The sequence below is a fragment of the Salvelinus namaycush genome, chromosome 29, assembly GCF_016432855.1.
Source record: "Salvelinus namaycush isolate Seneca chromosome 29, SaNama_1.0, whole genome shotgun sequence".
NCBI classification, from domain to species: Eukaryota; Metazoa; Chordata; class Actinopteri; order Salmoniformes; family Salmonidae; genus Salvelinus; species Salvelinus namaycush.
Window position 1 is genome coordinate 14,930,272 of NC_052335.1, and position 23,137 is coordinate 14,953,408.

Genomic DNA, 23,137 nt, shown 5'->3' on the forward strand with positions numbered 1-23,137 from the left:
AAATGGGTTTCCATGGCTAAGCAGCTGCACACAAGCCTAAGATCACCATGCGCAATGCCAAGCATCAGCTGGTGTGGTGTATAGCTCGCTGCCATTGGACTCTGGAGCAGTGGAAACGCGTTCTCTGGAATGAAGAATCACACTTCACCATCTGGCAGTCCTACAGACTAATCTGGGATTGATGGATGCCAGGAGAACGCTAACTGCCTGAATGCATAGTGCCAACTGTAAAGTTGGGTGGAGGAGGAATAATGGTCTGGGGCTGTTTTTCATGGTTCGGGCTAGACCCTTTAGTTCCAGTGAAGGGAAATATTAACGCATACAATGACATTCTAGATGATTCTGTGCTTCTAACTTTGTGGCAACAGCTTGTGGCAGGCCCTTTCCTGTTTCAGCATGACAATTCCCACATGCAAAGATGCGGTACATAAAGATATGGTTTGTCGAGATCCGTGTGGAAGAACTTGACTGGCCTGCACAGAGCAATGACCTCAACCTTAATTAGAACGCCGACTGCGAGCCAGGCCTAAATCGCCCAACATCAGTGCCCGACCTCACTAATGCTCGTGGCTGAATGGAAGCAAGTAGCCTCAGAAATGTTCCAACATCTAGTGGAAAGCCTTCCCAAAAGACTGGAAGCTCTCATAGTAGCAAAGGGGGGACCAACTCCATATTAATGTCCATGATTTTGGAATGAGATGTTCAACGAGCAGGTGTCCACATACTTTTGGTCATGTAGTGTAATAGTCCTGAAAGCATGTTGGCTCACTTTAAAAAGAAGAGGGATAACAAGCAATAGGATGAAAAATACTGGAGTTTTGGCGCAGGTACTATACAACCGACTAGCGCTTGCTAACACTACCTACAGTAGCAAAAAAATATTGATACTTGGAGTCAAATATCGTCCTAATATCATCTAAAATAATATTGGGATATGTAACTGTATCGATCCCCCCCCCCCCATCTCTAGCTAACAGGGCTCTAGTACTGCTCTGTCACTGTTGCAGTAATTTCCAAATATTCTTAAGAACGACAGCCAGGCAGCGAACTCAAGTCAGGCTTTAGGGTGGGTGGTCTAAGCAGGGAAGTTCCCTGTGCCTAAATTCATTTAGCAGACTCTATGGTCAACAGTGAGTTACAGTGCATAGACTAAACAGAGAGATACACTGGCAGGAACAAGTCAAAATACTATGGTGTCGTTGGCTCCACTCTGAGACGGTGAGAATAAAACACACCCCCCCCCTTCTCAACATGGGACTTGTTTTGTTTTTAAGTAATGGTGGGAATCATCCATTTCGGTGGGAATGTGAGAACATGGGAACCAAGCTCTCATAATGAGTAAGTTAGCTTGCCTATGACCTGTAGACTTGTGAGCTCACCAAGATAACGTTGAGTCTAATCTTAACGAGCTTAACATGGACTTGTAGCACAGTGGGTTCAGGTTCAAAACCTGGATCATCACCGATGCAAGTTGGAAGAATTGTGTAAAAAAAATAAAAAAAACACTGCATGAATATTGCTAAAACACATTTGATCGAATCAGGCCCTTGGTCTACTTCTCTCTCTCAGATCATCCTACCTGCTCATCTCATAAAGGAAGCGATCAGCCTTGGCCATGCGGTCCAGCTCATGCTTGTGCTCCTCCAGGAGGTCCACGTCACTCTTCTCTGGAATAAACTTCAGCATCTGAGGAGGAGCCATGAAAGTGACTGGCCATTCACTAGCAACATATGTAGCATAGCTAATCATTGCACTGACATAAATCTACCATATCACTTACAATATTGCAATGGAATCTTAAACCTCTCTTTTTATGATGTTTATGAAATGGAGGTGATCATTTATGTGGATGTAATCCAAAGACGCATCCTGTCTATTTGAAATCTCATCTATTTGATTTTGCTCACTGAGAAACAGAAAATGTCAGCCCATGTGACATTGGAGCATACCGATTACTGGTGTGCTGGAGTTTTTCTTTTTAACAAGTAGACGTTTTGCACCATGCACCTGGAAGCACATTTAGGTGCGCAAGTTTACTGTTTCAAGCCTATGTGATTTTGCCATAGACTCACCTGCTCCAGCATGTCCTTGGGGAGGTCCTCCTGTTCATCCATGGTCAAGATAGCCCTCTTCATCTCCTCATTGGACAGCTTCAGCCTAGACGACAATCACAGGAGATGTCAGCCACTTTCAGCCCACAGGAAGACTCAAATCAACTACAGGAACTCTAACACTAGAACCACCATTAATACTTTAACTGTTTTTGAGGCGTCATGTGATTTGTAAACTCTGCCATTGTGAAAGTTATGTTCCGCCCATTCTTAACCTAAATATGTGTGCATTTAACACGCTGATGTTGATAGAATTTAAATATCACTGACATAATTAGTTTTAAGCATTTCTAAGATTCAATTGGAATATGCCTCAGCTTTCTACTTTGATGTCAAGAGCACGTCAAAAAGAAGTGCCACCAAGCCTCACCCTAAACAAATAGAGCATACTAAATGTATAATTCAAATTTAGCCTGCAACACTGAACTTCAAACCACAGGAAAAGTAAAGTAAACTGTGGGAAAATCATTTCCCCAGACCACAATGAGAAACACTGCCAACTTAACTTCTTTGCCTTATTGCCAGTTTCCAGTTCCTTGCACTTCCTAACCGGTTTGTGTTTTCAGACATGTCTTTCAAAAGTATTCTAAAGCCATGGCTTATCACAAATTAGCCAAATGTGCAATGTATTTATATACAATATCATAGGGAGGAACTGTATGTCTGTCTGGAGAGAGGTTTGCTCGTGGAATTGTCCTGTTGAAAGTAAAAATTATGAGTCTGATTTTATGCGCCAGCTCCGAGAACGACCCAGTAGGGGAACAGGTGCCGGACTGTAATCACTGTAATAACTAGCCGCACTTTGAAAGCCAGACCTATAAAGTCCCGCCTACTTCCCGGTTCAAGTCCTGTACTGGTTTTGAACGAGCTTCAAGTTAAATCATAAAATTCATGAACATTTGGTATTTTAAGATATGCCAAAATTATATTGGTATTCGTGGATTCATTTACTAATATCTGATGCCTGTTATGAAGTTGTTTGATTAGGGAAAAATCATGATTCTAACATTCCTTCACCCGAATAACATTGTCGCTGAAGAGGGCTTGCTAGTTAGCTACAGTGTTTGAGTAATCTCAGCCATTTTCTTAGAAAACAGCTCTGCTAGCTAGCGAAATGCTAATTTGCAACACTAGCTAACGTTAGTTAAACTGCTTTTAGACTCAGGAGCACATAGGCCTCTCCCCTGGTGCAACAAAAAAGTCTGGCAACTAATTCATTTTCAGCCAAATATGTTCGACTCATAGCTAGTTTATCCAGTGACCACCGCATTTAGAAGGATAGCTACAGACTGAAACGTAGCTAGCTAACATGCGGGCTCACTGATATGCAGTAGCCAGCTAGCTAGACTAGTAATGTGACGTTCGGCTCTTTTTTTAACTGATTTCAGTAAGAACAAATCTTCCGACTCGTTTCGTTCATTTGAGTCAATAATGCCCAGATGCAAGATCCCCCTACTGGCGAACAATGAACTGAAAACTCGAAATAATATTTTGTTCACCAGAAGGGGCTTATTAGTGCTGTCATTTGTGATAGACTTGTAAAAGTGTGATTAAAACAAATGTACATTTGTTGATTGCTAGGCATACAAATACGATTATTTATTGATACATTTGAAACGAGGTCTAGTTGTGGTTGCAACTGGACTAGATTGGCGGAATGCATTGCTTGCCGTGAGGGTAATAAACACATTATCGTTCACGAACTGCGGCACCTCAAACGATTTGTTCTCAATTTCAATTTTGTTGAGTAGACTGTGTGCATGTTTTGGTTCTACAAAGCTGTGTCCATAACATCCAATAATCAATTAATGCCATTTATTCTTGCACAAAGAACAATATTTTTTATTTTCTTTGCTGTTATTGATGATGTATTTTAGTTGTTGGTCGGAGCATGTCTCCGGAGCCGCGTGTATTAATCCCGCAGCAGTCATTTTGGCCAGCAGGTTAAACTACAAAATGAACAACTCACTCAAAAATAACGCTTTTACGAACGGCACATCACTACTAGACTCAAGAGCTCATGGGCTACACATTAGCCAACAGGTTCAACACAGGCAGCAATAACTAGTGGCTACTTTAACTCATTGTTAGTTCATCCACTGACCACCACATTTAGGAGCATAGCTAATTACAGAAATATAGCTATTCAGCTAGCTAATTTACTGGCCAGGCAGTAGCCACGAACTCATCGTGAATGCATGTCCTATTCTTTGATACATTTGGGTTAACTTGGTCATATCATGCAACACATACCAGACAGTTTGTGGAAAGATTTTTTTTAAGTTTGTGATATTTTTTTTTACAATGATCGGACAGTGAAACAAAAATAGATTGCTAAACTACAGGCTTTTATTTATTTCCCAATTAATTTGGTAATTAAACTGAAGCTGGGTTTCACAAGTCGTTTTGTCGGTGCTAACTGTTCATGCCGGCGGCAAAATCCAGCTAAACAGACGGCTCTGTAGTGCATTTGTGTAATTTCACGCACTCAAGAAGGCTCAACCAATCACCCGATGGGTTCGATGTCGAGAACCATGAATATTCATAACCAGAAGAGGAGAAAAGGCAGAGAGTGGGGAAACAGGACCAGAGCAATTTCTATGTCAAAGAAAACCTGCCTTGGCAGACAGCACATTGTCGCCTGAGAACTTAAATGCACAGAACACTTATATTAACTCCATTGCTGAAATCGCGCCTGCCCCTGCCATTTTAGACCAAACACAAAAGTATATTTATTTTTTATTTAATCTTTATTTAACTAGGCAAGAACACATTCTTATTTACAATGACGGCTTAGGAACACTGGGTTAACTGCCTTGTTCCTGGGCAGAACGATAGATTTTTACCATGTCAGCTCGGGGATTCGATCTAGCAACCTTTCCAAAGCTCTAACCACTAGGCTACCTACCGCCCCTTATTATTATAATATGGTTGTTGCTAAAACAATTCACTTACGTTGCTAAGCAGGCCATTTTCTCCCCGGGACTCTAACAGGAGTGTACATGCAAGTCCAATAAAGTAAACTCAGCAAAAGAAGAAATGGCCCTTTTTCAGGACCCTGTCTTTCAAAGATAATGAGTTAAAAACTTCACAGATCTTCATTGTAAAGGGTTTAAACACTGTTTCCCATGCTTGTTCAATGAACCATAAACAATGAATGAACATGCACCTGTGGAACGGTCGTTAAGACACTAACAGCTTACAGACGGTAGGCAATTAAGGTCACAGTTATGAAAACTTAGGACACTAAAGAGGCCTTTCTACTGACTCTGAAAAACACCAAAAGAAAGATGCCCAGGGTCCCTGCTCATCTGTGTGAATGTACCTTAGGCATGCATGCGGACTGCAGATGTGGCCAGGGCAATAAATTGCAATGTCCGTCGTACTGTGAGACGCCTAAGACAGCGCTACAAGGAGACAGGACGGACAGCTGATCGTCCTCGCAGTGGCAGACCATGTGTAACAACACCTGCACAGGTTCGGTACATCCGAACATCACACCTGCGGGACAGATACAGGATGGCAACAACAACTGCCCGAGTTACACCAGGAACGCACAATCCCTCCATCAGTGCTCAGACTGTCCGCAATAGGCTGAGAGAGGCTGGACTGAGGGCTTGTAGGCCTGTTGTAAGGCAGGTCCTCACCAGACATCACCGGCAACAACGTCGCTTATGGACATAAACCCACCATTGCTGGACCAGACAGGACTGGCAAAAAGTGCTCTTCACTGACGAGTCGCGGTTTTGTCTAACCAGGGGTGATGGTTCGATTCGCGTTTATCGTCGAAGGAATGAGCGTTACACCGATGCCTGTACTCTGGAGCGGGATCGATTTGGAGGTGGAGCATCCGTCATGGTCTGGGGCGGTGTGTCACAGCATCATCGGACTGAGCTTGTTGTTATTGCAGGCAATCTCCACGCTGTGCGTTACAGGGAAGACATCCTCCCTCATGTGGTACCCTTCCTGCAGGCTCATCCTGACATGACCCTCCAGCATAACAATGCCACCAGCCGTACTGGTCGTTCTGTGCGTGATTTCCTGCAAGACAGGAATGTCAGCGTTATGCCATGGCCAGCGAAGAGCCCAGATCTCAATCCCATTGAGCACGTCTGGGACCTGTTGGATCGGAGGGTGAGGGCTAGGGCCATTCCCCCCATAAATGTCCGGGAACTTGCAGGTGCCTTGGTGGAAGAGTGGGGTAACATCTCACAGCAAGAACTGGCAAATCTGGTGCAGTCCATTAGGAGGAGATGAACTGCAGTACTTAATGCAGCTGGTGGCCACACCAGATACTGACTGTTACTTTTGATTTTGACCCCCCCTTTGTTCAGGGACACATTATTCCATTTATGTTAGTTACATGTCTGTGGAACTTGTTCAGTTTATGTCTCAGTTGTTGAATCTTGTTATGTTCATACAAATATTTACACATGTTAAGTATGCTGAAAATAAACGCAGTTGACAGTGAGAGGACGTTTCTTTTTTTGCTGAGTTTGTCAACTGTAATGCCAAACTCCAAATACAACTGTTATTATCTGTTAAGAGCAAAATGACATTGTATTTTCTAAAATATAATTCTACTTTTCCTAATGCTTACTAGACTGCCCATTGATGGGAGCATCTTTGTCTCTGGTGTCTTTAAATGGCATTGACCACAGCTGTTCCACAGATCATGTTTGCTCCTCAAAATCTGTGTACCGTCTTCTGAGGGCACCCACTTCAAAGGGAGCATAGTACTCCATTCAATCCCTTTGGAGAGCGTCCGCATGGGTGGTCTCTGTTAAAGGCTTTTTGAAGCCCATTAAAAACCATTACATGAAATTAGTATTGGAGGGGCGGTTGATGGGATTTTAGCTAGGATTCTGTGTCACAGCCCTTTGACACTGGGATTGTGAATTGCGAGATGGGCCAGGCTGTAACGGGAGCTAGTTTGGTGTGTGTGTGTACAGTTTTTACTTGGGAAACCTAATAAACACATTGTAAAATAAAAGCTAGCTATAGAGCAAATTCTTCATATCACACCACATCCTCTGACTGAGAAACCTCAACCTCATAGCTTTTGGAAAAAAATAAGTTGTGATCCTACGATCAACTCTACTTCTATTGTAAAACCACAACCTTTCAATAAATTGTTAGAAGTGGTCTAAGCTCCCACATAGAGAGTAATTATTGACCGGAGTTCATGACCAGGAAAACTAAAAACACAACCATCTCTCCTCCTGAGCTAAACCATTACTCTTGCATCACAACTGAATGGTCCTCCTCCACCAAACTCTTAATAAAATCACCTTGATGTGGGACAACATGATTTGAACACCCAAAAAGGAAGCATTCGAAGTAGTGCGTTCCGTTTTGGCTTGTTTCATGGTCGTTTCGAGTCAGATTGGTCTTGATTCAATTAAAAGTTCCCCTCTGTGTGAATATGTGTGGCTTACTAATGATACCAGACCACATTCAATTATTGAGAAATCACAGTAGCTCTGCTAACGGAGAGCTGTTTCATGTTGTTTCAGTCAAGTTTTGAGAGCCAGGAATTTGTCTCCAAGTAACATCTACTGTCAATATATTTTAAAAACAACGACATACATGAAGTATTATCACCTTGAATTTCTGTCTGCCGCACACATTTTTTATTTTTAAGTTTCTTCTGCTCACCCTCCCACTTCTCTCTTTACGCACCTTCTTCTGAACCCTCAACCAATTTGACTGACATGACGTAGCCTACGTCTCTGAACTGAAATTTAAAAAACACAGCGATTTGAAAAAAAAAAAAAAAAAGTACATATATTTTCTAGGCTAATTTTATCTGTTGCAATTTAGGATTTTGCAGTAGCACAAGCATGACTCCTACACATTGCATTGGGGCAAAACAATCTGCGAACTAACCACACATTAGTGATGATGTAATCATCAATATGCTGCCATATTGTAGCATGTTTTTAAGGAAAAAAAATTGTAAAGCTTGAAACTTTCTCTGTAAAGCGAACATTCATCAAAAGGGGGCTTTGGCTGAGAGTTTCCATTTCGGAGGGTGGAGACTTCGCTAGTCTCATTAGTATCTTCTCTCATACATATTCCCTCATACCTAATCGACCATCTGACGCAATTACGCAATAGTTTAGTTCCGGATTTTCAAGATTAGCCTTGTGTAAAGAAAGAGAGAATGTTTTGATTATGAGATAAAGTCCCATGATTCACTGGAGCCTGCATTGAAAGAGAAGAATGACGCAAAGAAGAAAGCCTACTCACTGACATCAGGATCAAATCATAATTAGACAAAAAGTATTTCCCATCAACAGCATATGACATTGCAGTGCTAATATTTTACTCTCATCAGAACAGGAAATGACCTCAATAGCAAGGCCCAGTTTCTGACTGCTAATATTCACACACTCACCGCAACAGGAGGATATTACAGTTCTGGGCTCGACGGCCATCGATGACCGAGAGCTCCTTGACCTTCTTGGAGCTCAAGGAGTCCGAATCCTCACTCTCTTTCTGTGGAGAGTCGTTCAGAGGAGAGGCATTTCAGAATGGTAGGTATCTTAACTAGGAGCAACAGCAGGAATACATTACACACATACAGAAAAAGTAAAGAAAGACAAACGCACAAATACAAGACACAAAATTACGAAAAGACAGACAAGAAAAACAAGCAAATACATGGAGGAATACAGACACAGGCACTTACGTGTGCGAACACACAGTAACAGACAGACATACACTACATTTAAAAAAGACAAGTCGCATTAAGAGTGAATGGACATTCTCATGGGATTTGTTAAAGATTTATTTTTACATACTTTAAAATAAGAGGGTATTTCCTTCACAGAAAAACAAAACCGTTTCTTAGCCTAAACTACTGCAACGTACAAAAGGATCTTGTTGATTTATGGAAACCATAAGCTATAATTATTTCTTCATGTGTCTACTGAAGATAAATATATTTTCAAGAGGATGAAGATGTCAAGAGGATAAGATAAGGAAAGCAAAATGTTCTAAATGATAGAAGAGGAGGATGAAAAAAGTGCCACACCATTTTGGGTGTGGAAATGAGTGAACTCACCTGTTTGCTGTTATTGACCATAAAGAAGTCCTAGAACGCAGGCAAGAAGCAAGGAAGATGTGGGCACTCGTTATAATGATAGCGCAGTTGGGTGAATCCAGGCCAAAACAAACAAACAAACAAATAGAAACAAGCTCATACAGGACATCAGTGATGAGTGAAGTGGGAGTGTGACTGGCGATGGCAAGCAAAGGCTGATGGGCCATAAGAGATGGGTGTCGGTTGGGGGCTGGGAAATTGCCAAATGTACATGTGTGTTTGCGTGCATGCGTGTGAGCTGATCATGAGGTGCGGGTGTTAGCGTGAGTCACAGGCAAAACAAATGTGGTAACATTGGAGTCAGTTGAGCGCGATACGTTTGTCATAATGTTCATTTAGACCAGGGATGTCAAAATGTTAAGGCAAATGTGAGTGCGGCCTCATCTACAACAGAGCCTTAACTATGAATTCACTGATGTTTTTAGATCTAAAAAAAACCTAAATTCAAATCAATTTTTTTTAAACATGCAAAGAAACTAGCGATGGGGACACACATGGAGGCCATATTAAATCAGATGTTGGGCCTCATTACTTGACACCCCTGATTTAAATAGCGCAGAATGAAAACCTAGGCTACATTGTGACTAAATCTCTTGTATTAGTATGATCAAGGATAACTCAAGCAGATTTGCATTCCATACAGAGGGCCATTGAGGAGTGAGATAAGAGCTATTCCCTGTGTTTGTGGTTTATGTGCTAACGAGCTGATGCTTTTAATAGCCCTGGGTCCAATTTCGTCAGGGGTTAAGGACAATGTCTGCAAATGTTTGTTAACACAAAAGTCCCTCTGTTTCCCCTGACGACACTATAGTGATCTGTTTGCATCATCCCACAAACATCAGAGTGTTGTGGTATTAGGTAATACTAAGCTGCAGACACTAAAGGCCAAACTCAATCTTTACGTGTCTGATGATCTTTAAGATATTTTACATTGATACTCTAGCATCATAAAAAGGTTATGACAGTGTACGATAAGTAGTCAGTGCTCTTTTGTATTTCTGTTATTCATACATGCAAGGCTTTTATGTTATTTAGTAGTGTCAAATGCCAGTAAACTGCACACTAGCCAAACAATATGGTATTACTCTACATTTGTGAGATGGCAAATAATCAGCATGAGTGAAGTCATGTTTTGTATTGGTGCTTTATCTCTAACGAGAAGGGAATAAGAAGAACAAGGGTGGAGGATGGATACATGTTGGGGGCTCTATAAAACTGTTCTCTTCATCAGCAGGACCAGCGAGAACACTTGGCCGCAGTACAGTACCTGTTGCCTCTGGTAGGCCGAGAAGGTCTTCTCAATGTCCTCCAGGTCGAGAATTTTGAAAACCTTCCCGTCGTCCACTTCTGTCCATACAGTGCCCTCCAACTTATTCTGGGATGGAGAGCGGGAGAATTGTATTTACATTTTTTGAGGTGGTGCTTTCAGAAGGGTTGGGGTCAATTCCATTTCAATTCAAAGAAATAAACTGAAATTCCAAGCAAAGAGGAACATTTCAGTTCACCTGAAATGACTGATTTGAGATGGAATTGACCCCAACCCTGGCTTTCAGTATCCTCAATATGTTCTGTAAGCAATCTCCAGCAGGCATAGTTCAATCCCCAAGGCCTAACACAAGAGTATGTTATTCAAAGATTGCAACAGAAGAATAATCACTTATAGGAGCTAATCTAGAATCAGCTTAAACGCTAACAAGAATATTCCCAGAACATACGGGAACGTTTATCTGGTTCCCCATTCTAAGTGCACTTGAATAACTGGGGGAAAAGTAACATTCTCCCTAACTAAACCGAAACTTTCAGGGATCAAAAAATTGCCTGCAGGTTTTACAGACTAACATTTCCCTGTCGCTATCAATGATGACAAAGAGAAGGTCAAATTGACTCTGTAGGGAATTACCAGGGTCATATTCTTTAGGGCACGCAACAGAAACTGTTTTAAAACATTTTGCAAGGGAACAAAAATGAGTGTTCCTTATTGGACAAGTCTAGGTAGTCTCTCCCTGTTTCAGTCCGTTGACTTCTGTTGGATCTCTAATGAACATGACCTGTTCAAACCCATGCACTCTCACCTCAGCCAGCTTGGCCCAGTTGAACGATTTGAGTGGGTTGGACGGCTGGGGGATGTTCTTCTTCTTGAGGGTGGACCCCAGGGGTGCCCCAGGGGGAGGAGGTATCCCTCCCATGGGTGGACGTCCAAAAGGAGGCGGGGGACCACCAGGAGGTGGGGGTGGTGGAGGGGGCATCATACCCCCTGGGGGTGGTGGGGGAGGGAGCATCATGCCTCCTGGGGGAGGGAGAGGCCCACCAGGGGGGCCAGGGATGAAGGGGGGACCGCCTGGGACACTGGCGATTGGTCTCTGGAAATGTTGGGGGAAAATACACAGATAAAGACAATGTACCATCACTTATCTTAATGAATCATATTTCAATCCTTAGCTTATCGTTCTCTTTCAATTGTATGTCGTAACATTGGTTGCATCAGAGACCAGTGCAGTAATTTACTTTAGGTGCCTTCTATAATGTACTGTAAATCTAATAACAGTAAATGAATCTTGATGAAACATAATGAATCTACATGAAGGCATATTTGGTGCCATTCTTTTGTATAAGTCTGAAGGAGTTGAAGGGTGACGTACAGAGCTGAGGTCGTGGAGCTGGAGAGAGAGGTCTGCCACTTGCTGCTTGACCGCCTTGTGCTCGGTGCTCTCCTTCTCTAGCTTCTCCTTCATCTTGTTGAGGGTCTGCATCATGTCCTCCTTCTCCTGGGTCTTGGCGTCACACTCGCGCTCCTTCTTCTCAAACTTCTGCTGGAGCTCGTGGTGCTCTGCCCGATGGGGTTGGAGGTTATGTTGTGAGTGTGAACAGGTTCGGTTCAACTCAATTAGGACATTTGGATATCACCTGTTCCTTTCTATGATCATTTTCTAATAATTTCCTGAGTTGACCGTGTTGAAATGTTAAATCACAATCTTCGTTGCGATCAACCCATGGGACCACAGAGTGGCTCAGAAGATGGTTGTCGGCTGTTCTGATAGATCTAACAGGGGCAGGGTAACATATGGGCCAATAGTAAGAAGTGACTGGATCAATGTGCTACTGGTGAGGTAGAGGACTCTTCAAAGACTACTAATCCAATAGTGAGCTACAAGAGATACGAATACACAATAAAAGGTTCAAATCTTGTGTTGGCTGACCAGCAAGTAGCTATATTCATATCCACAGCAGTCCAATTCACCTGATAAGCATAACGCTTACAGGCATTAAGATGAACACATTCAGAGCTTCACAACTGTGTAGAACGGTACCATTTAATTGGCATCCTCTGAAAAACCATCCCTGCCGATTTGTATTATTTATACATACTGAAAGTAGTCAATCCCTTCCATGTGAAGTGTATATTACATGCTGTCAATTTCTTTGTGGTCTTTTTTAAAATGTGCAATAGAGCCAAAGGGCAGTGTTTCACAAAGAAGCAACTCAAAACATGAAACTGACCTTTTCGCATTTTCTCCGCCTGCTCTTTCCACTGCTTGACCTCATTTTCATTGACCAGCCTGTAAGGAGAGACACACAAACAAAGTTACCGGAGGGTCCTCAATGTGAGCATTCTATGACTGATGCATTGACTTATGTGAAAGACAACATGCAAACAATCAGTCCTGTGGAAATGGAGCTGAGCTCATTGCTATTATGGGAATTAAAATACAGTTTTCATACTGAAGCAGTGCAGACTAACAGATTTTAAATAGATTTTCTAAGAAGCCTCCAAGAGACTGAGGTTCCCTACAGTATTGAAGTATTGATTGGAGGGTCAGTTTGGAAATTATTTCATTTGACAGTTATGAATTTTCATGTCTTTCCTAGGCCTATATCATCCCAGCTCATCCCAGTCAGTTGCGCTCAAGCATGACGTGCTCCCTCTCTCCCTCGTCATCTTAAGGGGTTACATGGAGAGCACTCACATCCGCACCACGTTCTTAACATTGAAGTTCTCAAGGGGCGTGACGTCGGGGTCGTGGCCTTTGTCGTTCTGCAGGACCATCTGCTGGACGATGCGGTCCAGCAGCAGCCAATACTGCACCGTGTTCCCACTCCTTTTATCTGGGGGGACAGTGAGATCATCAAATACAGCCGATACAGAGATGTTGTCGAGTAGAAGAGGCCTCTCTGCACAAGTAGATATTTAGCTAAGGACAGAAAGAGGTTTCCACAATTGATTTATACAGAGTGCGGCTAGAGAGCAAGATGCCGTCTTGGTTTGCTGACAGATCCTCATACAGATAAAAATGTATTCAAAGTGCACAGACACATGCACCCCCACACGCGTGCACCCCCACACGCGTGCACCCCCACACGCGTGCACCCCCACACACACAGCTAGCAGGAGGAAGACAGCAGGTCAGCTCTACTGGAATCATGAGAGGTTGGCTGGCACCTTAATTGGGGAGGACGGGCTCTTGATAATGGCCGGAGCGGAACACGTGGAATGGTAGCAAATACATCAAACATATGGTTTCCATGCGTTTGATGCCATTCCATTTGCTCCATTCCAGCCATTATTATGAGGCATCCTCACCTCAGAAGCCTCCACTGACTGGAATAGGGAAACACAATATTCTGGGCAACTACCAAAGTCACAGCGCTAAATTCTTACTGACCGGGTTCAACGTTAGCAGCAGGTCAGGAATGTTGCAGGGAGCACTTACGAGGCATGAGGAGACAGTGGTGCAGGACAGAGATAAAGTGAGGGTATGCGTCAGTGTGGTTCATCTTCTTCCGGATGAGGTCAAATACCTGGGAAGCACTTTTAGTGTCTATGTGCACCTGGGAAAAGAGAACACGTTGACAAGTCACAGTCCTTATCAAGCACAAACGACGATGGAATTCAGGAATGAAACAAGAAGTTTTTACTTACCGACTCAAAACGTCGCGACATAGTTAGCTCGTCCTCATTGCGCAGCATTTCAAAGTAATCCAAATGCCTGGGGGAGATTAAGTAAAATGAATAGGGGCATGCATGGTCAGAGATCAGGAGAAAAAAGGGACTTGTCACAATTCAGGTTAACAGGAACTGGGCTCCAACTCACCTGTCTAATGTGGAGTTGTCATGGGAGCGAAGTTTGTCAATGACTGGCTGAATTCCTAACATCAGGAACTCGTAACGGAGGTGGATGCGGAACTCTAAACTGGCCTGGGAACATAACAAGATGGAGGATCAAAAGTAGGTGTCAATAAAGTTATTTCAGATTGAGGTGCAGCACAAGTTCGATTGAAGAGAAAATCAAATTGAAGTATGGTGCAAGTGTGGAGTTAGGAGACAAGCGATGCATTGGTTGACGGCTAATTTTACCTCTCCGGCGCCTTGGCTGAGGACAGCATTGATAAAGGACATGATGGCTGTCTTCAGGTTGACCTCATCCCGGTACCGACCCGTACTCCGGTCCAGATCGTTCAGCAGGGTCTGGGTGGTGAAGGAGAGGAGATGACCACAGATATGGCTCGTCGTTCAGAGAGCAATCATATTGTAGAGACAATTTATATTGTAGACACAAAGTTGCACAAACCATTGGAGCCAAACCACTTTAGCCAATGTAAAGCGTTTACTGTTGCAAATGGCCAGCCAATCGTGTTATTTGAATAAAGGGCGGATGTTTAAAGGAAATATTACATTATTCAATCCCTCTTGTGAAAGCGCTGAAATTAATACCTATAATTGGGTGTCCTACTATACACTGAGTGTTCAAAACATTAGGAACACCTTCCTAATATTGAGTTGCACCCCCTTTTGCCCTCAGAACAGCCTCAATTCACCAGGGCATGGACTCTACAAGGTGTCTAAAGTGTTCTACAGGGATGCTGGCCCATGTTGACTCCAATGTTTCCCACAGTAGTGTCAAGTTGGTTGGTTGTCATTTGGGTGGAGGACCATTCTTGATACACTAGGGAAACTTTTGAGTGTGAAAAATCCAGCAGCGTTGCAGTTCTTGACACAAACCGGTGCGCCTGATACCGACTACCATACCCCGTTCAAAGGCACTTAAATCTTTCGTCTTGCTCATTCACCGTCTGAATGGCACACATACACAATCCATGTCTCAATTGTCCCCAGGCTTAAAGATCCTGCTTTAACCTGTCACCTCCCCTTCATCTACACTGATTGAAGTGTATTTAACAAATTACATCAATAAGGTATCATAGCTTTCACCTGGATGTTTTGTACACTCAGTGTATATAACCCAGCCAAAAGTCAAAATGTTACAATATTAAATGGTACTGAATGTTTATTCAATACAATTAAGTGGATAGGCTGCTAACGGTGACGAAAATATTAATTCATAACCCTCCCCTTACCCACCTGGAAGCGTGTCCTCTCACAGGCGAAGCGCTGGTAGTGCAGCATGGCCTCCAGGATCTTCCGATGCCCGCCAGGCACAAGGCACACAGCGCCCATGATCTCCAGCACCGCCACCTTGGTCTTGACGTTCTCGGTGGCCAAACTCTGGGCGATGATGTTGATGCTTTCCGAGTGCGAGAGCACGTGGGCGCGCCCCTGGGAGTTGTTCATCAGGGCCTTGATGCAGCCGATGAGCGAGGTGTGGATCTGCGACTCGGTCGTCTCATAGTCCATGGTCTTCAGGAAGTTGAGGATACAGGTCAGGCCATCTAGGTCAATGAACCTAGTCACAAACCTGAGGAAGGTCAAGTGGAAACGGGATATCAATAAAAAAAATACGTTAAAAGTGCAAGTGCCAGTTGCCAGTTGGAGGAAAGAGGCTAGCGTATGTGATCTCATGTAGTAATTGTCATTACTTCCACTTGAAATAGGGTATAAAGACTATAATCCTACGCACTGGAAATACCCAAAATAGTAATTAGGTCTAACATGCTGAGAAAATGGTCAACCTCTGTGAGTGTGTTATCAAAGTTGTTAAAAAACAAAGGCCTGAAGAAATAAAAGGCCAGTAAGTGACCAAGTGCCACCATAACCCCTGGGGGTGAAAGTCTGACACCTGATCTTCAGGTCGCACGGGGTCATTAAACGGTGCAACACATACTAATGTGAAAGAGACAAAAAAACATGCTACACACAATGCAGCCAGAGGGACATCATATGTTCAATCAGCAGATCAATCTGGGTCGTGTTCATTAGGCACCAAACGGAAGAAACAGACAAACAGGGAGAGGTCTTCCTGGACTTGGCCAATAAGAAACACTCATATTCATTTTCCATTTCAAAACATTTTACGTTGCAATGAACGCTACCCAGGTTACTGCCCCAAAGCAGTAAGTATGATTAACGACATAATAGGTGATTTGAATGAAAGATTAGGTGTTCTGGGAAGGACTGCCTGAAGCGTTAGAATAATAAAGCCGACTTTTATTAAGAGCAGTTACATAACTGCTCCACATAGCATTGGTACTGTAACTAGCGCAGCAGAAGGACCATATCATTTATGACATGTGACAATATCCAAGAGTGGTGTTCCATCCTAGCCATCTACAGTACAGTGATGAATTACTGGGCCGTTGTTGTTCATTCTGGTCTGCAGATACACTTCTATAGGTCTGTAACTCCAATGGCAATTACTCCCTGTAGGGCTCTGTTATTTCAGTTATTGTAATTCAAAGCTCTGGTGTGCTATGAGTATATTCTATGAGAGTACAAAAAAATGAAGGAAGAGTGCATGGAAATAGAGGGAAGGGTGTGTGTGTGTGTGTGTATGACATAGTATGTCTGTAAGCGTTTGTATAATGAAATTCCTTTCAGAAAACAATCCTGTTCCCTCCTGTGTTTATTCTATGTATGGTAGCTAAAGGTCAATTTTGAAGAGGGTGTGTGTGTATATAAGTCTATTTAAATGAGTTTCTTTAGCGAGTGTATGCACTGTACAGTGAAGTGTATGGAAGTTTGAGAGCCAGGGCACCTCATGGGTTGCGTCCGCAAAGCAGTCTTCAGGCTCTCTATCGTTTTGTTCCTCTCCTCCTCATCTTCCTTCTCCAGGGCAAGGAGTGTCTTCCTCTGTGCAACATAAATATAGCGTTACCAAAGCTGTTTGAACAAGTCAAATGCCGTGAATTTGTTAGACTACTCCTTGAGCCAGGTGCTGTATTTTCAAGCCACACTAACTGTGAATAGTACCAAAAGAAACAGAGACAATAGAGCAAATGCATCCCATGATATTTGCAAGATACAGTATAATCTGTAGTGCTCAATGTATGACATTCTATGAGAGAAACATTACTGTTTAAGCATGATTCGATTCATACATAAATACAACAAAAACATTAAGTAAAACATGAAGTAATAGGTCTTTCGTTATTTGGTTTCATAAAAAGGTAGGAAAGTTGTACTAAACTGATGAAGGTATTTGTACTGTAAGTCATATTCAATGTGTACAATTCATGTATTTAATTACTGGAAATCTTACAGACTGTGGCTTTAAAAGATACAATTTCTGACTGGAAAGTAATATTTTGCTTTACCAAATTGCTTAAATGTCTTTAAGCTTTTTGCACATGTGCAGCTAAAAACCTATGCTGCTTATCAAGCGTATGGAACAGCTGGGGAACAAGCACCTGAAAGGGACTCCGTGTTAGGATCCGATAACAAGCATCCCAGCATGTGCCAGCAATTTCTGTGTTCAGTGGCTTTTATTATAAATGAAGTGTAGTGGAGAACGTGCCATTCAGATAAAGGAGAAAGGTCTCGAATCTGTGCCAGGTTTTTGCTCGGCTGTTTGAAAACAAAAGGAACCATTCTAGATAGTTGAGTCGGCTGGATGTGTCTAGGCCTGAGGCATGTCTGTGCTAGATATTGCCTGTCTTTCTTTGGAACTTACCCAGAACCTCTTTCACCTGCCAAAACTGCAATATTATTACCAAAAACATATCAACATAGCACGTGTCAGGAGTTAAAATGCTGACAATTGCGGTCTTCTGCGATTACATTTTAATCTAACATGAATGCAGAGTTAATCTGATTTAGGATTGATCTGAGAGGAGCTACAGATTACCGATGTAATTATAACTGTTCGCATTTGGTTCGTACATTGTTTTGAGGTTAGAGTACAGTACAATCTCTTTTATTGAGAATTTAGTTACTGCACATCCTTCATCACCTGATCAGGTTTCAATCAAGGATCATCTCAAATCAATGCAGAAGTTGATATAGACACAGTGATCCTCCATCCTGCTCTTGGAGAGCCGCAGTACTGAAACTTTTATAGGAAACACACACCAGAACCATGGACGGCTGAGTGCAACCAAGTGGTCCCTGTAACACACCGCAGCGACAGCAAATAGGACGGCCACCAGCAGCTTTTAGCCATTCATCGTCGCAGTGTATTCAACGCTTTAGTCCCAGCTCAGTAGATCAGTTGAATCAGGTGTGATGCCACTAAACTGGGACATAAACCTACATACTGCATATCAGGTTTTAGGATCACTGATATCAAGCATGTAAATGATAAAGTTAAATGTTTATATTTGACAGTCAAGTCTCTTCCAGATCTGTTTAAGGAGTGTGAAAGTGAAATTCAGTACCACAGTAGACTCTACACTCACTTTGGAAGTGTCAATGACAGAGATTGATACAAAATCATAGTCAAGAGACCTAGAGTAAAGAATGACAAGGAGTCATTACTTACGGCAGCCATGGAATTGAGCTGGTCAATGTAATACTCTGGCCAGCTGCTTGCACCTTTGTTCTCCTCTTGTTCCTAAAAAGAGGAGAAGACAGTATGTGTTTGGTCAGTTAGAGTCTTCCACTAGGGCTGTGTCCAAATTCTCCACCATTTTCCAGAAGGGTGCACTTGTACAATCTCAAATGATTGGTGTAAGCATTGGCTGGACTGAGTTTCCACCATTGTTAAGTCCATGCAAGAAAGTGTGCACACTTCACACTGGACACAGCCGGAGACTTGTAAAGAGACCGGGAGCACAGAGACGTTGAGAATAAAACACAGTAATGGAAGCATATTGTTTTTAATCATCATGACTCCTATAAATCATGTGGCCTACTTAAGCTGAGAACATCCTCAACAATAACAGGGTAGGTAGAATGATGAAAGTAACATAAAGCATGAAATTAGTGGGAATTGTATAGTTGGAATAAAATGCTCATAACACAATGTGGGAATGATATATTCTGAATGAGAACCATGGGAATAACACATTTCACATGCCATTGCAGCCATCACGACAGGGACTTCCTCTTGAAAACAGAAACAAATGTAGCATTTCAACAACAGATTTGTCAACCCCATTCAGGGCCCTGAGAGTAAATTACCTAATTTACACACAATTCACACTGACCTAAACAGGCATGTGTGCACAGACACAAAAACACACAACATAAACACAAAAAATATGAGCGCAAACACACTCACACAACTTGACACAAGAAACAGAGTAGATCTAGTATAGTGGATATATGAATAGTCCAAACAGAAACAGAGCAGAGACTCAAAGTAGGACAGTGCAGATAAGGGGGCCTAGTTTATCATCAACTCGTTACTGAGAACTGTGGCCCAGAACACAGAGGAAGAAAACCAACCTTCATGGCCATAGATTCTGCCTGGCTACATACGAAAGCACAAGCTTGATTAAAACCATGGGAGATTAGTGAACGAATGTTCAAGTTGTGCATTGGGGACATTGCTCGAATTTGGCAGGCTACATCTGTCTTGCAGGACTGAAGTCCATGAATTACAGTGAGCTCCAAAAGTATTGGGCCAGTGACAATTTTGTTGTTGTTTAGGCTCTGTACTCCAGCACTTTGGATTTGAAATGATACAATGACTGAGGTGAAAGTGCAGATTGTCAGCCTTAAAGGAAAGGTTCACCCATTTTGAATGCTATGTTTTTATGCATCTCTGAGTGATGTTCTATCGATTCCCTAAGTCATTTCAAGTTTTCATGTGTATCCGAGTTATTGGCGTTCGGACAGTGATAAATCCGTCCTGTATTACGTAGCACCGTGCTAAATCGCTCTTACTACGCTGGTAGTTCATAGGATTACGGCTTTTAGATCACAAAAACGTCTATCATATATGTCAGATTTCAATACTGGCCAATGTCATAACTCAGGAGGATGTCTTCTCTCAAATGAGCCATTGATCATATTTTTGTGATATTCTTACCTCGAGAAATGTGTAATTTAATGAAAGGCCTAGCACATTTCTCCTATTTGTCTGCCTCTTTTGTACAATGAACAAAGAAACGTATATCGCCCCACTAAGCAGACTATCGACCAATCGCGTTCACGTTGTTGCTAGGCTAATAGTTACGCAATCCATTCTCAAAGTCAATGTAAACTCAGCAAAAAAATTATGTTCTCTCACTGTCAACTGCGTTTATTTTCAGCAAACATAACATGTGTAAATATTTGTATGAATCTATCAAGATTCAACAACTGAGACAAACTGAACAAGTTCCACAGACATGTGACTAACAGAAATTGAATAATGTGTCCCTGAACAAAGGGGGGTCAACATCAAAAGTAACAGTCAGTATCTGGTGTGGCCACCAGCTGCATTAAGTACTGCAGTTCATCTCCTCCTCATGGACTGCACCAGATTTGCCCGTTCTTGCTGTGAGATGTTACACCACTCTTCCACCAAGGCACCTGCAAGTTCCCAGACATTTCTGGGGGAATGGCCCTAGCCCTCACCCTCCGATCCAACAGGTCCCAGACGTGCTCAATGGGATTGAGATCCGGGCTCTTCGCTGGCCATGGCAAAACACTGACATTCCTGTCTTGCAGGAAATCACGCACAGAACGAGCAGTATGGCTGGTGGCATGCTGGAGGGTCATGTCAGGATGAGTCTGCAGGAAGGGTACCACATGAGGAGGATGTCTTCCCTGTAACGCACAGCGTTGAGATTGCCTGCAATGACAACAGGCTCAGTCCGATGATGCTGTGACACACCGCCTCAGACCATGACGGACCCTCCACCTCGATCCCGCTCCAGAGTACAGGCCTCGGTGTAACGCTCATTCCTTCGACGATAAACGAGAATCCGACCATCACCCCTGGTGAGACAAAACCGTGACTCAGTGAAGAGCACTTGTTACAAGTGGTCTGCCACTGCGAGGATGATCAGCTGTCCGTCCTGTCTCCCTGTAGCGCTGTTTTAGGCATCTCACAGTACGGACATTGCAATTTATTGCCCTGGCCACATCTGCAGTCCTCATGCCTCCCTGCAGCATGCCTAAGGCACGTTCACACAGATGAGCAGGGATCCTGGGCATCTTTCTTTTGGTGTTTTTCCAGAGTCAGTAGAAAGGCCTCTTTAGTGTCCTAAGTTTTCATAACTGTGAACTTGCCTACCGTCTGTAAGCTGTAGGTGTCTTAATGACCGTTCCACAGGTGTATGTTCATTAATTGTTTATGGTTCATTGAACAAGCATGGGAAACAGTGTTTAAACCCTTTACAATGAAGATCTTGTGAAGTTATTTGGATTTTTACGAATTATCTTTAAAAGACAGGGTCCTGAAAAAGGGACGTTTCTTTTTTTGCTGAGTTTGTGTCGAGAAATGTGCCTATTTTCCCCGAAAGTACGTAATGTCACGATTCCAAAGCTATACGATGCTACAGATAGCAAGTTAATTATCTCACACCTCAGAAAAGATTTGTAATGTTGTACATTTGTTCACAAAATTCATGCTAATGTTGGGTTTTTGAGACAGCGTCCAATAAACTCCCATTCACGTCTTGTCCCAGAATGCACCACGCAGTCCATTAACGTAGGCAACGTTTCCCATCTCCTCAAAAGTATATCTACCTTTGCGAATGTTAGACTCCACTCTGAGGCACATCGATCTGCAGGTTGAACATGGAGAGATTGTAGACTCCTAAATTTATAGTGCAGTTTGTTTAGACGATTTTACAGCTAACTAGCTTTGTTACTATTGTTTGTAACCACGTTTGCTAGCTAGCTAGCTAGCCAGCCCATTACGGATTTTGCAGTCGACTTGAGGTGCATCAGATTTCAACTACGATTTTCCATGTTGCTACCAACCTTTTTATAACACCAAAATTAAATATTTTTTCACAAAAATGATTAATTTACACTGTTAAATATCACTGAGAACAAAGGAATTAGTGGCCTCTCCGTGGATTTGTCCTTTAATTTTATGGTATTGTTATTCATATAGTGTGAACCGTTTAGAAATTACATCACTTTTAGTACATAGTTCCCCCATTTTAGGGAACAAATTCACATATGTATATTAAAGCAGTCAAAAGTTTAGTCATTTTGGCATTGTCCCATATTCCTAGCACGCGATGATTACATCATGCCTGGGACTCTACAGACAGCCAATGCATTCAACAAGTTTGTAGAGTCCCAAGCATGATGTAATCATTGCGTGCTAGTAACAAGCTCGATGTAATCATAGCATACTAGGAATATGGAACCAAATACAGAACTTGACTACTTTAATACACAAGTGAATTTGTCCCAATACTTTTGGTCCCCTAAAACGGGGGGAACTTGGTACAAAAAGTGCTTTAAGTTCACCCGAAAATACCTTCAAATTAAGGCTGATACTATGAGATTAAAGTGCAGACTAAGTGTATCATTTGAAATCCAAAGTGCTGGAGTACAGAGCCAAAATGACAACAGTCACTGTCCCAATACTTTTGGAGGCCACTGTAATTAATGGACAACAGCCCTGCAAGGCAGATGTAGCCTGCCAAATTCGAGCAATGTCCCCAATGCACAACTTGAGCATTCATTCACAATTCTCCCAATGTTTTCATCAAGCTTGTGCTTTCGTATGTAGCCAGGAACAATCTATGGACATAAAGGTTTGGTTTTCTCCCTCTGTGTTCTGGGCCACAGTTCTCAGAGACGAGTTGAAGATAAACTAGGCCCCCTTATCTGCATTGTCCTACTTTGAGTCTCTGC

General features: G+C 42.6%; 1 protein-coding gene across 1 annotated transcript in view; it reads right to left on the minus strand.

Annotated features, from left to right (window-relative positions):
* LOC120024396 (disheveled-associated activator of morphogenesis 1-like) overlaps window positions 1-23,137 on the minus strand; it is a 68,334-nt gene that overhangs the window by 13,024 nt on the left and 32,173 nt on the right. Inside the window, exons 3-18 of the mRNA XM_038968637.1 lie at window positions 18,870-18,941; window positions 17,148-17,242; window positions 15,578-15,911; window positions 14,573-14,683; window positions 14,310-14,413; window positions 14,138-14,204; window positions 13,929-14,046; window positions 13,185-13,323; window positions 12,718-12,776; window positions 11,859-12,046; window positions 11,292-11,579; window positions 10,487-10,594; window positions 9,181-9,210; window positions 8,512-8,612; window positions 2,073-2,157; window positions 1,580-1,686 (exon numbers count right to left, since the gene is read on the minus strand). Coding sequence (XP_038824565.1) covers window positions 1,580-1,686; window positions 2,073-2,157; window positions 8,512-8,612; window positions 9,181-9,210; window positions 10,487-10,594; window positions 11,292-11,579; window positions 11,859-12,046; window positions 12,718-12,776; window positions 13,185-13,323; window positions 13,929-14,046; window positions 14,138-14,204; window positions 14,310-14,413; window positions 14,573-14,683; window positions 15,578-15,911; window positions 17,148-17,242; window positions 18,870-18,941 — 2,006 coding nt within the window. The remainder of the gene's footprint in view (window positions 1-1,579; window positions 1,687-2,072; window positions 2,158-8,511; window positions 8,613-9,180; window positions 9,211-10,486; window positions 10,595-11,291; window positions 11,580-11,858; window positions 12,047-12,717; window positions 12,777-13,184; window positions 13,324-13,928; window positions 14,047-14,137; window positions 14,205-14,309; window positions 14,414-14,572; window positions 14,684-15,577; window positions 15,912-17,147; window positions 17,243-18,869; window positions 18,942-23,137) is intronic.